At 33.6% G+C, this 15,886-nt stretch overlaps 1 protein-coding gene across 2 annotated transcripts; it reads left to right on the top strand.

The window, feature by feature from the left end:
* The first annotated feature begins 3,133 nt into the window (after nt 1-3,133).
* LOC149540910 (BTB/POZ domain-containing protein At1g03010-like) lies at nt 3,134-14,834 on the top strand. Of its 2 annotated transcripts, none has more exons than XM_089801971.1 (4): nt 3,134-3,937; nt 9,253-9,319; nt 11,260-12,576; nt 14,169-14,834. In XM_089801971.1, exons 1-4 carry the CDS (start codon nt 3,840-3,842, stop codon nt 14,691-14,693), a joined length of 2,007 nt encoding a protein of 668 aa, XP_089658097.1. In that variant the 5' UTR covers nt 3,134-3,839; the 3' UTR covers nt 14,694-14,834. The 2 variants fall into 2 exon arrangements, with proteins under 2 accessions (XP_089658097.1, XP_089658098.1); XM_089801972.1 differs by lacking the exon at nt 3,134-3,937 and adding an exon at nt 8,743-9,142.
* Nucleotides 14,835-15,886: the final 1,052 nt, after the last annotated feature.

The raw sequence follows: 15,886 nt of genomic DNA, 5'->3' as shown, positions 1-15,886 counted from the left end.
AGAATTGAAGATTGAGATGACAATAGAGGCCAAACAATGAGTCAGTGCATAAGAGTTGAACAAAGATCTATACATGCAAAGTGAGTTGTACTTAATTGATCAAACCTAATGTTACTTTCTAACCATTGTGAATAGTATTTGAAATCCTTTAATCAAGGTTGACCTAATAGACATAAGGACATAATAGTCTATGCAAATCCTTTAACCAAATGGCATTCTAATGGAATGTTCTAAAGTTCTCAAACAAGGCCACATCTAATAGGGTAATTAAATCCTCTAACAAGGTCACATTTAATAGTGTGTATTGTAACGTTTGATGGGTCGGCTCATAACAAGGCTCACTTCAGAAGAGTGAAAATTGGTGACGTGTTGCTAGTGGTTTTTCCCAAATTGGGTTTCCACATTAAATCCTAGTGTCGGACTTGTGTGGATGTTATTATGATATTTTACCGATTCATGTTTACATTCTGCAAGTCTATTATTTTAGAGAAGTGGATAGCTAGTTAATGTTATTGAAAGTTTACAGTAGAGATCGAGCCATGAAAAGTTAAGATCTGAAATTATTTAAGTGTTTGATTCTTCAATTGGTACATCTAGACGTTAGATAACTAATTCACCCTCCCGGTTATTCTAAATATTCTAACAATACATATATCGATAAGTAGGAGATATTTTTCATAGTAAGTCAAATTGTGATATTGCTATCAAGGTTCAATTGTGTAGTTGTTGAGTCAAACTCATTGACTCATGTGTCATAAGTAGTGGTTTACACAAACCCATCTCTCATGAAAATGAATAGAACACTTAGCACTCATTAGATCTAGGTGATGCTCACAGAGGTGAAGTGTCAAGACTTCCCATGAGGTCACCCATCCTAGTACTACTCCAGCTCAAGCAAGCTTAACTAAAAAGTTTCTTGCATGGCTAAACCCACTCTTCTTGCAACCCCATTTACAAAACCTTCACCAAGTGTTATGTCTTATGAACCAATCATTAGAAATCCCCTTAAGCTCATAAATTGATAAGTAGTAGATATTTTCCAAATCAAGTTAAATTGTGATATTGCTATCAGGATTCAATTGTGTAGGTTTTGAGTCAAATTCATTCACTCGTGTTTCATGAGTACTAGTTTACACAAACCCATTTCTCATGACAATGAATAGAACGCTTACCAGTCATTGGATCTAGGTGATGCTTACAAAGGTGAAGCACAAGGACTTCCTAGGAGGTCACCATCCCAATACTACTCCAGCTCAAGTGCGCTTAACTTTGGAGTTTCCTCCATGGTTAAACCCAGTATACCTACAACCCCATTTGAAAAACCTTCACCAAGTGTCAAGTACCTTATGAACCATTCATTGGAAAGTCCCTTAAGCTCATGAATTTATAAGTACAATATATTTTCCACAACAAGTCAAAATGTAATATTGCAATCAAGATTCAATTTTGTGGTTTTTGAGTCAAACCCATTGACTCATGTTCACACAAATCCATCTCTAACGACAATGAATAGAACACTTAGCACCCATTGGATCTAGGTGATGCTCATAGAGGTGAAGCACTAGTCACCCATCCTAGTACTACTCCAACTCAAGTGTGCTTAACTACAAAGTTTCATCCATGGTCAGACCACCATTCCGTTGGAGAATTTGGTTAAAGGGGGGCTAAGATTAGGAGACAATTGACAAAAAAATAAATTTAAATCAATTCATTTTTAGAAAAAGAGGAAAATGACAAAGTGAATTAATTAAATAAATATACTTTAATTAAAAGAGGATCTAGGCGAATTAATTAATTAATTAGGTGATTGTTTTCTATTAAGTAATTAATGGAGGTATAACTTAATTAATTAGATTGATTTAGCTAAAGGATAACATTAATTGATTAAAAAATCTTAATTGTTTAATCAATACATGAGATTGGACAAACTAAATTTAATTAATGTAATTCAATAAATTTATGTGTTTACCAATGGTTCTAAAGAAATGTTTATAACTTGATGCACTTTAACATTTTAGGTTACAATCCAATTCCCTTATTACTTTTCCTTCCCATAGATTATGGAATTTATCCACAATATTGTGGCATGTGAGTTCATTATAGAGAGAAGTGTTACCTTTGTTCGTCATCTTTAAATTTTCCTTGTCAAAGCAACTCCCACACTTTTTCATCTAATCTAGAAATGTTTGGGTTTCAGTATCCTTCAGAATTATCTTATCTTGCTTAATTTTAGATCTCTATTTAAAAAACTATTATTATTTTTATAAATTGTAAGCTAATATATTTAATAATATTAATGTATTGCAATATTTAGAATGTAAATTCTATAATTTGTCCTTTCATTACTAATGAATTCCTTCGCTCCCAATCTTCTCATCAATTTATCTTATTTTCAAGCCAAGTGAGCCCCTTCACCCAAATAATTATATGACAATTGTATAGGGTTGTATACTTTAAAAGAATAACATCACTATTATGCGCATGATTATCATTGATTCAAAGCTTTCATTGCATTCCAACCAGTACTCTTACTAGTTAAAACATTTATATGAAAAAATGGGAATAAAGAAGGTAGTACTTTTGTTCTTTTGTTCTTGCATTAACTGGTGATGTTAACATAAGTAGTCAAAGGGTTGATAGCAGTGTTATATTTAGTTTTCTAAAGTTTACTTGAATTGAGTGTATTGATGTTGGACACAAATGTTAAATGTACTTACGAATCTTGAATTTTCTTTTCAATTCTTTGATTGCAGATGACAATCTAAATTTGATCATTGATGTTTCCTATCACATAATTTATTTATTTTTCAAATATTAGTATAATCTATTATCAAAAGAAATCATCATAAATTACACATATTCCTTCAGATTTTTTATGATTCTCTTCTCTCTCCATATTATTGATCCCATTTATTTTTTGAAGCCATATTTAGCTTTAAGCTTAAAAAGTAAAGCCATTGAATTTAACCCCTACCGTGGGCTCACATATTACTCATTTGCACTTGAGTTATATGCTTCTATGCATAGCATTTGCAGAATTCTTAAATGATATAATTAGCTTTAAGAGGGCAAATAAGTTTGAGGGGGCACATGATGGTTAACAATTTCAAAGTGATGCTTGTGCTGCCATCATTGTGTTTTGGCCCATACAAACCCCACTCACTTGATGAAATACTCCTTTTAATCAGGGCATGTGCAAAAATACTACACCATTTCACACAAATGTTTCGAAGGATTTGGCAAAGGAGAAATGTTGTGATGATTGAACATCAAATGAATCTGCAGTTTGATCTGGCGCTTTTCAGTATATCATCATACAATGTGCTTCTGTGCCTTTATGAGAATGCATTTACCCACTACAAAGTGATCATGCTTTTCATCTCCTTCCTCTACTCTCTGACTCTTAAAGATGTTTCATTCAGTTGCTTTACAGTTTTGCAGACCAGCTCTTTGCTTTTTTTCCTATTTTTAATCAGCTGAACATGAAGGGCAATTAACAAATGAGTATACAACATAAAACTAGAGGGAAAGGACTGAAATCCAGGGGATTCGTGGGGCAGCCATTGTCTTGCAGCAGGCTGGAATCCAGGGAGATTCTGACTTACAAAAGAAGTTGAAAAGCTGAAGAAAATAGGCAGAGCTTTGGTGGCATACATCTACATTATTGCTGGATTTCGGGGGATGAATATTAAATTGTAGCATGTTATGATTACACTGATCAATATTGTTTATATGTTGTTCCATTTCTCTCTCAGAGTTTGAAGGGAAAATGAGTGCTCAAGTTTTGATGAGAAGAAACTGTGGAAAGAGTAAATCGAAAACATAACTGACATGAAAATATGGGAGTGATGACAATGATGAGCGAGAAACCAAGCATAGCAACAATCAAGCGGAGCTCCAGCCGACCCACATTCACCATGAAGCGCACCCATGAATGGTACCTTCCTTAAATGCCTCTTTACTAGTTTATCTGGAACAAAACATTATATTCATGTGCTGTCTATTGTTGAAAGATTTGTTTCCATTTGGGTTTAAGGGTGATTTGGGCCTTTTAATTATGGACTTCATGGAAACAAATTCTACTCCCTGCATAATACGAATGAACTTTCTTGATTGCAATTGAAATCTTCATTACACTAACTCGATGATCAGCCTTGTTTCTAAGATTAATGGCATCCTCCTATTGTTTTGTTTTACATTTTAGTATCATTCACATAAGAACTTACATCTATATAGTTTGATTTAAGTATTAAAATTTTCGTCTATGTACCCAATCCATCAGGAACTATGAATAGTTTTTGTTATTTGATAGGCTTCTTAATCGCCAGATAGATAAACAATTGGCTAAGTATATGTAGAACATTAAGAAAGAGTAGTTTATTTGTCATCTCGAATTGAACTCGTGGACTAATTCTCACTCTGGGTCTGGGTGAAGATGTTGATTTCAAAGTTTACTGACATCTGAAGATTTTGGGGGTATTGAACTGATCGTCACACCTTTGAGAGTAGATCTTGAAGATTAAAACCAAACTCGAGAATTGATCTTGTGGATTAAACCATTACTCTGAATCTAGATGAAGGGATTGATTTAGAAATTCACAGACACGGAGATTTTGATGCAAGAATAAATCTATAATTAATTACTCCAACACCGTGTAAATCCCATTTAGGCAAAAGAAATATCATTTATACAATGCACTAAATGTTTGCAGTAACATATTTGCATTAAATCCCATATACCCAACCCAAACCTCTTCATGTTTGCATTAAATGGCATAGATGTCTTGTTCAACCTGGATTTTTCCTTGTGGCACAATCATGAGTGCTCCTGTTGATTTATACTAAACCTCGTCTCACTATCTAATGCCATGTACTAGCTACGATATAAATTAGATGTAGAGTTTCTTGGAAAGTGATGCTGTCTTTGAAAAGTGACCGTAAGATGAATTTGTTTACAGATTGGAAAACGAATCAACTTTGAGGATTAAAGATGGATTATGGTCGGTAATTGAATGGTAAAACTTCTCTCAGCAAAAGAAAGTTTTCAGATTTGACAGAAAAATTCAACACCGTAAAGTGGGTGAATTCTGATTTCCATTTGGTTGAAACAAATCGTTGTTTTCAGCTAAAAGATCTGTATGAAACCCCTTGTTACAGATCACAACACAATAAAACATCTGTATGTAACCCTCTTTACATAGATTGTTCCTCCTTCTGGCCTCCCAAATACAGCTTTATACCACAAGGTCCAAAACCCTGCTATTAAAAGATCACCTACAAATTTTTGTTTCAATTGATTCATGTCTGTGGAAGAATTTAACAGGGCATGTGATGCCCACATGGACGGTGGCCGTAGCCATTGACATACTACCCAAATGAGGATGTCTGTAATGACGTCTGATGGTAACCAATTCGGAGGCATTTCGCCTGAATTTTCACCATCAATCGACAACAGACCCTCTCCGTCATACACAAAAGTTATGAATATGCAAGAATCCCTGTCCTTTAGCCAAAGCTATAATTAATTGCAAAACTAATATACAGATGGTTGTATTGAGACTTGACCTGAAGAAGATCCGGAAAACCCTAATTACTTTTTGTTGCTTGTGAATGAGCCGTAACTTTCTCAAGCCCACACAGATCTTCGAGACTATGAACAAGGGGGAGCCATCAGAGGCATGCTTTTATCATTCCAGCTGGGTATTTGGGAAACACAGGTGCCCACATTACACGTTATGTTCCCTCCGCCGAAGGGAATGTCTGTGGAAAAAATTAGCTTCTCCCCTCGCTCTTTAACACTCTTGCGCAAAAGATTGGCGCAAAATAAATGACTTCATTATTTTATTCTTCCAACTACATCGAAGTCGTGTTTTCTTTGCTTTTGTTTCGGACATGCTTTTTGTGGGTGGTTGAAAAAGTTTATTTTGGACATGCTTATGTTGCTTCTTGAAAGTTGTTTTCTTTATTATTGTGGATCATTGTTTTCTTTATTATTGTGGATCAAATGGAGGGGAGCTTTAAAAAGATGGGACTGCCATCATTATCTTGTATAGGAAAATTGGAAAATTAGAGATATGTTGAAGTCGGATTGATCAATACCTAGTATGTGTAGAACTTGAACTTCTTCTTCTTCTTTGTTTGTTGTGCTAGTGATGATTATGGCTAATTTCATGCATCTACAAAGTCTAAATTATACATAGACTTATGATTTATTTTTTAAAACTATTTTCATATATAATTTAACTACTTAAAAAATATTAAATTATTTGTATGTATTAAAGTGATGTAGTTTAATTTGGTGTATGTAGTATTTTTGTAATAATGTTTTGAATCACATTACATGATTCATCATTAGGATGAGAATAGTTAAGAGAGAATAAAAATGTCGTAAAATTTGTTGAGCACTGAAAAGTCAACAACCATCATTTCAAAGTATCACTTGTGCACTCAAAATTGTTAGTATTTATGAGCAAATTTTATACTAATTGTGCACAAATGTCGCAATAGTGGTGCACACATGGGTCAATGATGAGCCAAAAAAAGTTTAAAATGATATGTTATTTGTACATGTGGAACTTAATAATGGGCTTTTAGTTATCATTTAGGGGAGAGGACCCAATACCTAAGCACGTTCTAATGGTTGTGATGGGAAATGTTAACATAACACCCCCACTTGCTAATTTAATGTCCAACATTTTGACAAGATTGTACCAATAGTTGTCGCTTTAAAGTTGTTCTTGCTAATGATTTGACTACCCATAATTGAATGAAATGTGTCCCTTTTCCCAAAAAATGACCAATAGTGTGATGCCACATTAGTTGTACAAGTATGGGGGTCTCTAATGCACTATGATTGCTCTAACTTTTTTTTGGGCTCTTATGAACACTTTGGCAAAAAGCATGCTAATGTGGCATCATATTTGATAATGTGGCTTTGAAACCTTAGTTATAAGTAGGGGTCTTGCCAAGTAAGCTACTGTTGAAAAATGGGAGTGATTTAAAATTTCCACATAGGATTTTAAGAAGCACAAAGTTAGGGTGCCCAACTACTAGATCCTCTCCCCTATTTGGTTCCTTCAAAATTAGTAATTAAGAGGTTGAGTGCAAAAAAAAATTAAAAAAATTGCATGGCCATTTACTCGGCTAGTAGTGCCCTTCCCTTAATTGGGAAGTTTATTTTTCATAATTAGAATGTTTTTATTGATTCTAATCCTCTTTCACTTTCTACTATTTTAGCTATTGTGGTATCTTAGTCTTTTTTCTTATTTTTTTAATCAAAATTTTTATAGATTTTTAAAATTGAAATAAAACAAGAAATTACATAAATTTAGGCAACTACAAGATTGCCAAAAAAGTGAAAGCCTTTAACTATCATAAAACTCCACCTCAACCAAAGTAGACTTTCAATAAAAGTGTACAATACTCTTCAATAAGGAATTGCTCATTAAAGTGGAATACACCATCATTACAAGAGAGTTGTATTAATCATGCTTGACTTTGGACATTTTTCTACTTACTTTTTATTGTAAATATGTTGAATATAGATATCTTATTAGGTGTTGTTGTGTTTTACTTTTAAATTAGATAAAGTTATTCAATTTCAACTATTTAGTTTATTTTAGTTGTAATATTATTTCTTTATTTATATTTGATTTTCAAATTTTCTTTATTTCAATATTTTTTTAATACTTTGAAAGTCTACTAAACAATAGATATGTGTGATACAAAATAAAAGGAAAGAGCATGAAATGTAAAGTCATTGAACCCAAATTCCAATGGAATTATCCTAACCAAATCAATAGACAGTAAAAAATGAATGTAAATTATGAAGTTAGTTCAAAACCATTGCACTAGAGACAAAATTGTAAAAAAGCAATCAAAGTTTTGATTAAGTAAAAATAGGTTTTGAAAGGTCCTGAAACCTTGTACAACAAATCTAAAGATATAACAATATAAAGCCCAAATACAACATTGTGAGTCACCAAACAAAGATAGGGAGCAAATGACTAACTCCTGCCACACTAGACAACCACAACAAGGGAACTTAAGATTTAGGTTTAGATTTAGAACCTCCCTTGTGAGACCGCAAATTCTTATCTAGGGGAGGGATGGAGAACTTAGATTTCTTCCTTTTACCGTTGTCCATCCATCCTCAAGCTTAGCCGCATCATTCTACCAATCTCTAGAAGAAACAAAGGAAACCACATGGCAGATAGGAGAAGAAGAAACATCCAACAAAACACTCTCCCTAGGACAGGCCAAAATGGGCAATTAAAGTTCTTTTATGATGAGTGGAGGAATATTTGAACTCTTGGAGAGTGTACTCTTTTCCTAACAAGCTTTAGAGTGTCTTTGTCGCCTATTTTTTACTTTTGTTGAATTTATATTTTGTATGTATTGAACTTTTAACTCAACGCCATATAAGATGCTTGCAACATGGTTATAAAAATAGTGATAATCTAAATTTATTTTCCTATTTATCATAACCTCATGATTTCCTTCCAAAAATAACCTACCCATATTTCTCTCCTTATATAATAAAAAAGAACATCTTTAAGTCTTTATTATTTCCTTTCAAATATCATTTCTAAATGTACTAATTCTTATCTCATTTTGAACTAGCTTCTATTTAATTATTTTCTTTGATAATAAATTTTAAAAAGAATAATTTTTATTTTATTTTATATAATTTTATATATAAAAATATTATACTTAAGGAACTAAGATAATATAATTAGATGCCTTACACATTGAAAGTATATGATTAGATGCCTCATCCATGAAAAGAATATGAATTTCCTACAACCCACTACCAAATTCCATTCTGTTGTATAATAAGATTCCATTTCTACTGAATAAACTGTAAAATTATAATCACACGAGAGATACTTGTTGGCTTGTGCTTCCATCCATCATTTTTCTTGACCATCACCATCGGAATGAGCTCTTGTCCTTTCTATCATCTCAAACACAAATTTCATGTATTTTGGATGTTTGTATTGGAGACACAAATTTCATGTATTTTGAATGTTTGTATTGGAGCTCATTCTTGACAAGCTCAAAAATATTTCGACCTGGAGAAAACAATGGCTCTGCACAAGAGAATTTGCCACTTCAATGGAGGAACAGACTCAAACCTGCCGTAAATTTACCTGTCTCTCTTTTCATGAAAAGCTTATAAAAAGTTGGCTTCTGTTTCATTTGGTACAGTGTAGCGTTTGGCTGATTGTTCTGATTTCTTTATTGTGGCAGGCTTCTTTCGGACGTTCCAAGCGACATTTCTGTCGAAGCGGGGGAAAATACGTTTGCACTTCACAAAGTAATAGATCTATTTACTTTGAACTACTTTTACAGAATTTGCACAGTTCATAAGAAATTTTCATATTTCATTATAAATTTCATAATAGGTTAGCTCTGTGATTTCTGAATTTGATCATGTACATAATTTTTTTCATAATGTTTCGTATCATACTGTATGATCAGCAATATTATGAGCATGATCAACAATTTTATCATAATATGTCGTATCATACTGCATGATCAATTATTCTTGCATCATCATACTTACTCTGATCTGAAATATTGATCAAAAAAATATTTTCATATTTTAAAGCAAATTTTGTGAATGAGATTCGCATGGGGACTGTGTTTTCTATTGACCTTCTTTTTGCTTTGTACATCAGAGCTTTTTAGGCTTATTTGTTGAAAATCAGTTTGATTGAGGATTCTTGGCTTAATTCTCAAAGTTTTAGGGTCTGGGTGCTCATCTAAGAGCCCCTTTCTTCTTTCCCGTTGAACTTTCTCCGGCTTCTGTAGATTAGTTCAGTCCCCCATATTTATTCATTTATAGTTGGAAAAAATCATAAATCTGTTCAAATCAGTGTACTGATTCTTCTGTGAGTAGATCTCATTTGTGTCCTAACAAAGCATTCGTAGAGGTATCAGTTCCAACCAGTTTACTATTTTCTCTGTGAGTAGATTTCCATTTTTCTTTCTTAGAAATCCTTGATTTGACAATAAAGATATCGACTTAAATTAGTGTACTGTGTTTTCTAAGAGTAAATTTCGTTAATATTTTAACCCTGAGTGGATTTTATTTCTGTCCTAAAAATGCCTTCTGGGAGTTGTATTTTGACTTATAATTTTGCAGCATATTTTGATTCAGTCGATGTTACTTTCGGTTTTGATTGAACTCTCAAATGTCCTAAATCTGTTCAATCAGTGTGCTGTTTCGACTGTGAACAGATTTCATTTTGTTCATACGAAAACCTTCGTACAGAAATCAGTGTACTATTCTCTCTGAGAGTGGATCTCCTTTTTTCTTCCCAAAAAAGCTTGATTTGTCTTGTTCTGGAAATTGTATTTTGACTTTAATTTCAGCCATATTTTGTTGCAGTCACTGTTTCTGATTTCAAAATTGAAGTTTCCAATCTTAGATGATAGGTCACAAAATGCTATAACACATTCGAAGTAAGATATTGATTCAAATCCGAGTATTGATTATTCCAAAATCATATTATTTTCTCTCCGAGTCGATTTCAATTCTGTCCTGAAAAAATAACCTTCTGGGAATTGTATTTTGACTTATAATTTAGTCGGCATACTTTGATGCAGTCGATGTTGTTTCTGATCTCGATTGGACTGTCTAATGCCTGTGATAGATCAGAAAGTGTGAAATATTGATGCTAAAAACCTCACAACAACCACTCTCATGTATTGTGCAAATCTTTCACATATTGATGCTAAAAATCTCACAAACAGTACTTTCACTTTTTATTTAGCGGGCATATTTTGATAGAGTTACTGTTTCTGATTTAAATATTGAACTCTTCAACACCTTGGTGTACCACAGTCGAGGTATGATATCGATTCAAATCGGTGCACTATTTTTAATAAAATATATTTCATTGATATTTTCTCTCTCAGTGGATTTCATTTCCGTCCTGAAAAAGTATTCTGGGAGTAGTTTTTTGACTTAAAATTTAGCAGGCATACTTCAATGCAGACGATGCTTTCTGATCTCGACGAACTCTCTATGATGGAGCATCAAATAATGATGCTTATGATAGATAAGAAAAATAATGTGAAATGTTGATGTTAACAATGTGAAACGTTGATAATCTCAAAACACTCGTAATATCAAGACTCGTAACAATCAGTGAAACACTGATATTGATGTTAAAATTCTCACAAGCATTTATGAAATTTTTGGAGAAAAACTGTGAAAATCTCATTGTATTTATATTTCTTTTCATCCAGTTTCCTCTGGTATCCAAAAGTGGGCGGATCCGCAAGCAACTAGCAGAATCCAAAGACACAACACGACTCCATCTCCAAGACATGCCAGGAGGAGCCGAGGCCTTCGAAATGGCAGCAAAGTTCTGCTACGGGGGAAACCCAGAAATCACAGCCTCAAACGTCGCCATGCTCAGATGCGCCGCAAGCTACCTTGAAATGACCGACCACTACGCAGACCTAAGCCTGGAGACGCGCACAGAGACCTTCCTGAAGGAAATAGTCCTCCACAGCCTTCCCGATTCAGTCACAGTCCTCTACAGCTGCGAAAGCCTTCTCCCCTTCGCAGAAGATCTCAAGATCATCACCAGATGCATCGAGGCCATAACATCAGCCGCATCCAACGAAGAGCTCAAAAGAGGCCTCTCTCGACTCACATCCAGCGGAAGCAACTCTCAATGGCCGACGTCACGGGACTACACACAAAACCCCCAATCCACAAAGCCCATGGAAGCCGAATCAGACTCATGGTGGGGAAAGGAACTCGCAGTCCTAAACATCCACATGTTCCAGAGGGTTGTAACAGCCATGAAATCCAAAGGCCTCGGCCATGACATTATCAGCGGAGCCCTAATGCACTACGCCAAGCACTCTCTCGAGCCCTACTACTCAACCCAGGTTCAAATCCCGCCCACGGAAGCCCCCAAAATCCCAACCAATGTCGACCCAGATCGACCCAGGTTCAAATCCCGGGGACCCCCAACCCTGGCAGAAAGGGAAAAGAGATCCGTAGTCGAAACAGTAGTAAGTTTGCTCCCTCCGCAGATGAAAAGAATCCCAGTGAGCTTCCTTTCATGGCTTCTCAGGGCCGCCATGATGCTCAACGTCATGGCCTCTTTCAGAACAGAACTGGAAAAACGATTTGGCAGCCGCCTGGATCAGGCCGCCGTCGACGATCTGCTCATTCCGGCGTATTCTTCCTACAAAGACGAAGGGCAGACTCTGTACGACACGGATGTTGTGTTGCGGATCGTGGCCAATTTTCTGCAGTTTGTGGAGGAGGGAGAAGCAGAGTGGTGGGATGGTGTTGGTGATGATGAGCGTGTGAACAGAGAAATCATTGACGGGTATGAATCTGATTCTCCTACCAAGCATTCAAACAACCATAAACAGAATCAGAGCATGGTACAGGTGTCGAAACTTATGGATGGTTGTCTTGCTGAGATTGCTCCGGATCCCAACCTCACCATCTCCACTTTCATTGCTCTCGCGGAGGCCGTTCCTCAGCATGCTCGACTCGTCGACGACGGACTGTATCGAGCCATCGACATCTTCCTCAAGGTATTGTTGTTATTCTACTCTTCATCAATGCATTTATTTACGAAGTTACTAATGGTGGCTCAATTGATTTAGGTAGTACATTTTATATGTAAATAATCATATGTCAATTTTTATTAAAATTTTGGATCAATCTTCTCTTGGTTTTCTATTGCATCTTAATGGTAGATCACAATGTGTATTTTCAAATATTGGTGGAGAAAATTCGCACAAAATTATACGAGAAGTAGTTAAACTAAATCTACGGGTTGTGGAAATCTAATTGATCTTAAGTTTTAAATTGTTTACAAGATTCATCTTAAATCACATTACCTAATAGTTCTTTGAGAAACTACTATGATTTCAAATGAGTCATCTGAATAAGTAATAGATTGATAGTTGTAGTTTCTTGGTTAGGTTATGTATGAGTTTTTAATCAATGTATTAGATGATGTATACTAAGATTTTTTGAAACTTTGTTTAAGATCACGTTATAAGTTTTGACATTTTTGTGTAGCTTATTTAAGTGGTGAGTCTTATTAGAGAAACTAGTGTAATTTCACGTGAGTCTCCTAGACAAGTCATAGAGTGATAGTTGTAGTTTCTTGATTAGATTATGTATGAGCTTTTGAAACAATGTTTTAGATGACACACTATGATTTTTTGAATCAATATTCAAGATCACATTATAAGTTTTGACTTGTATGTGTGGTTCATCTTAAAATAATATTAAGTGGTGAGCCTTATAAGAAAAACTAGTGTGATTTCACATGAGCCTCTTAAACAAGCCACAGAGTGATAGTTGTAGTTTCTAGATAAGTTTGTGTTTGAGTTTTTCAATCAATATTTTTTTTTTATCATGCTTCATGGTTTTTTGAATGTATTTATTTTCATGTTTTTAATGGACTTTTAAACATATACATATATTTTTCAAGTCTTTAATAGATAGTTTGGTTTGGTTCAAATAACAAATTATAAGTTTTGACTTGTTTACTAGCCTCGTGTTAAATCACATTAAATAGTGTGTTTGATTATTTCAAACCAATCACCTCAACAAGGTTAAATAACTATAAGTTTAAATTATTTGTGTGGCTCATTTGAAAGCTATTAAGTGGTTAGTATTATTAGGAGAACTAGTGTCTTTTGGATGAGCCACCTAAACAAGTTATAGAGTGATAGTTGTAGTTTTTGGACTAGGTTGCATGTGATTTTTTAAATCAGCATTTAAGGTCACTATGATTTTTTGAATACATTTATTTTTTAGGTCTTTAATGGATACATAAACATATACACACATATTAAAGTAATTATATATAATATTCATGGTTTGGTTTGATTTAAATAATACACTATAAGTTTTGACTTGTTAAAGTGGCTAATATTAAATCACATTAAGTAGTGGGTTCTATTAGAGAAACTATTGTGATTTCAGATGAGCCATTTGAACAAGTTGTAGAGTGATAACTACAATTTTTAGATAATATTATGTGTGATTTTTTAAATTAATATTATATATGACCCCAAAATTTGGTGAATCAACATTTCATATTATTTAAATTTTTGTTTTATTGATCATGTTTTTAATTGTATTCTTTTTCTTTTGTTATATGTTGCAGGCGCATCCAACAATTAAAGAGATGGAGCGTAATAAGCTTTGTAAATTACTCGATTGTCAAAAACTCTCTCATGATGCTTGCACCCATGCAGCACAGAATGAGCGACTTCCAGTGCAATTAGCTGTTCAAGTTCTCTACTTTGAACAACTAAGACTTCGTACTGCCATGAGTGGAGATCCTCATCATGCTCATCGCCACCATCACCTTTCTCACCAGAGTGAAGGACCAAGTGCGGCCATTTCTCCACGTGACAACTATGCATCTGTTCGAAGAGAGAATAGAGAACTTAAGTTGGAAGTGGCACGAATGAGAATGCGATTAACAGATTTGGAGAAGAACCATGTTTCTATGAAACAAGAACTTGTTAAAACTACTCCCCCACATAAATTCTTGCAATCATTCTCTAAAACTTTGAGCAAGTTGAACTCTCTCTTTCGAGCCAAAGACAATTCCATCAATCCTCTTTTCCTCAACAATAATACTAATAGTCTCATGTCTAGAAGGAGACGTCATTCCATATCTTAAAACACTAATATTTTTTTGTCTTTATTTTTTCTTTGATAGATTTTCTTAAATGTAATATATTATAAATGTGTCCGCTTATGTCAAGTAGATTCCACCAAACATGTTAGATATCCAATTTCAATACATATTATATTCTTTAAAGTTTTGAATTTGTTCTTTTCTAAATACTTGGAGTTGTTTTTTTTAATCTTTTAATAAAGTTTCTAACATTCATCTCATAAACTTAAATTTTTATTTTCTTCTTTAAAAAAAATAGTAGTTTATATATGCATGAAACTATTTATACATAGGAAATGTCCTGACTTAAATGTGCTTCTCAAAAGTTTATCATTAAAAATACTTTGTGTTTCATTTAAATATTTTATCTATAACTTATGTTTTATTTAAAAAAAATTCTCAAGAGGTAAATGTAACAAATTTAGTATATAAATTCATGACTTCACAATGTTCTTAAATATATTTATCAAATTTTACTTTTCAAAGAGTGCTAATAATTAATAATTTAATTATTATATAATAAATGTGAATTGTGTATCCAATATATATATATGAGAGCTTATCCTATTATATATTTTGAACTAAATATATATAAATATGTCATTCTATATATAAATACAATTAAAATATATTGTTTTCATAAACTAAGAACTTTCTAAGATAAGATTAAGAATCAAATTAAAAAGTTACAATAGCTATAAAGTAAAGGAGTTCCAAACACAATGTTATAATAATGATAACTAACAAACTATACTTGAGAGTTTCTAATTTTTTTGTTCAATTGACTTTACTAAATTATATAACCATAACTTCATCATAACTTCTTTGAAGGGTTTGGAAAGGAAAAATGATGTAACACAACATGAAAGTGGCACTTAAAGCACATCCCAAACCACTAAACAAAAAAGATAATGAATGCAAGGTTATTGTTTCTACATCATAGTGGGTTGTTGTGCATGAACATAAAGATATAAATTAAGTGCATCCCAAGCCGCCAAACCAAAAAGACAATGAATGTAAACTTAACATGTACTTAATATCAATTCCATGTTATAGTGAGCTTTCACATGGATATGAGGATATCTAGTGAAATGATATTATCAATTTATGTGGTGAATGCAATAATATGTATCTATTAGGGTGATCCCACAATAATGGGTTCCACTTTTTGACCAATTTTGACTCTGAAATCAATA

The sequence above is a fragment of the Cupressus sempervirens genome, chromosome 9, assembly GCF_028749045.1.
Source record: "Cupressus sempervirens isolate cs-2001-9-10 chromosome 9, ASM2874904v1, whole genome shotgun sequence".
NCBI lineage: Eukaryota > Viridiplantae > Streptophyta > Pinopsida > Cupressales > Cupressaceae > Cupressus > Cupressus sempervirens.
Note: the sequence above shows the minus strand (reverse complement) of the source record. Positions and strands in the feature narration are given on the sequence as shown.

What these genes read in the sequence shown, in the direction of transcription:
- LOC149540910 (XM_089801971.1), top strand. Translation starts at nt 3,840, where the DNA reads ATGGGAGTGATGACAATGATGAGCGAGAAACCAAGCATAGCAACAATC. An exon ending in ATACGTTTGCACTTCACAAA is followed by an intron (nt 9,320 to 11,259) that starts GTAATAGATCTA and finishes CTTTTCATCCAG; the next exon opens with TTTCCTCTGGTATCCAAAAG. An exon ending in CCATCGACATCTTCCTCAAG is followed by an intron (nt 12,577 to 14,168) that starts GTATTGTTGTTA and finishes TATATGTTGCAG; the next exon opens with GCGCATCCAACAATTAAAGA.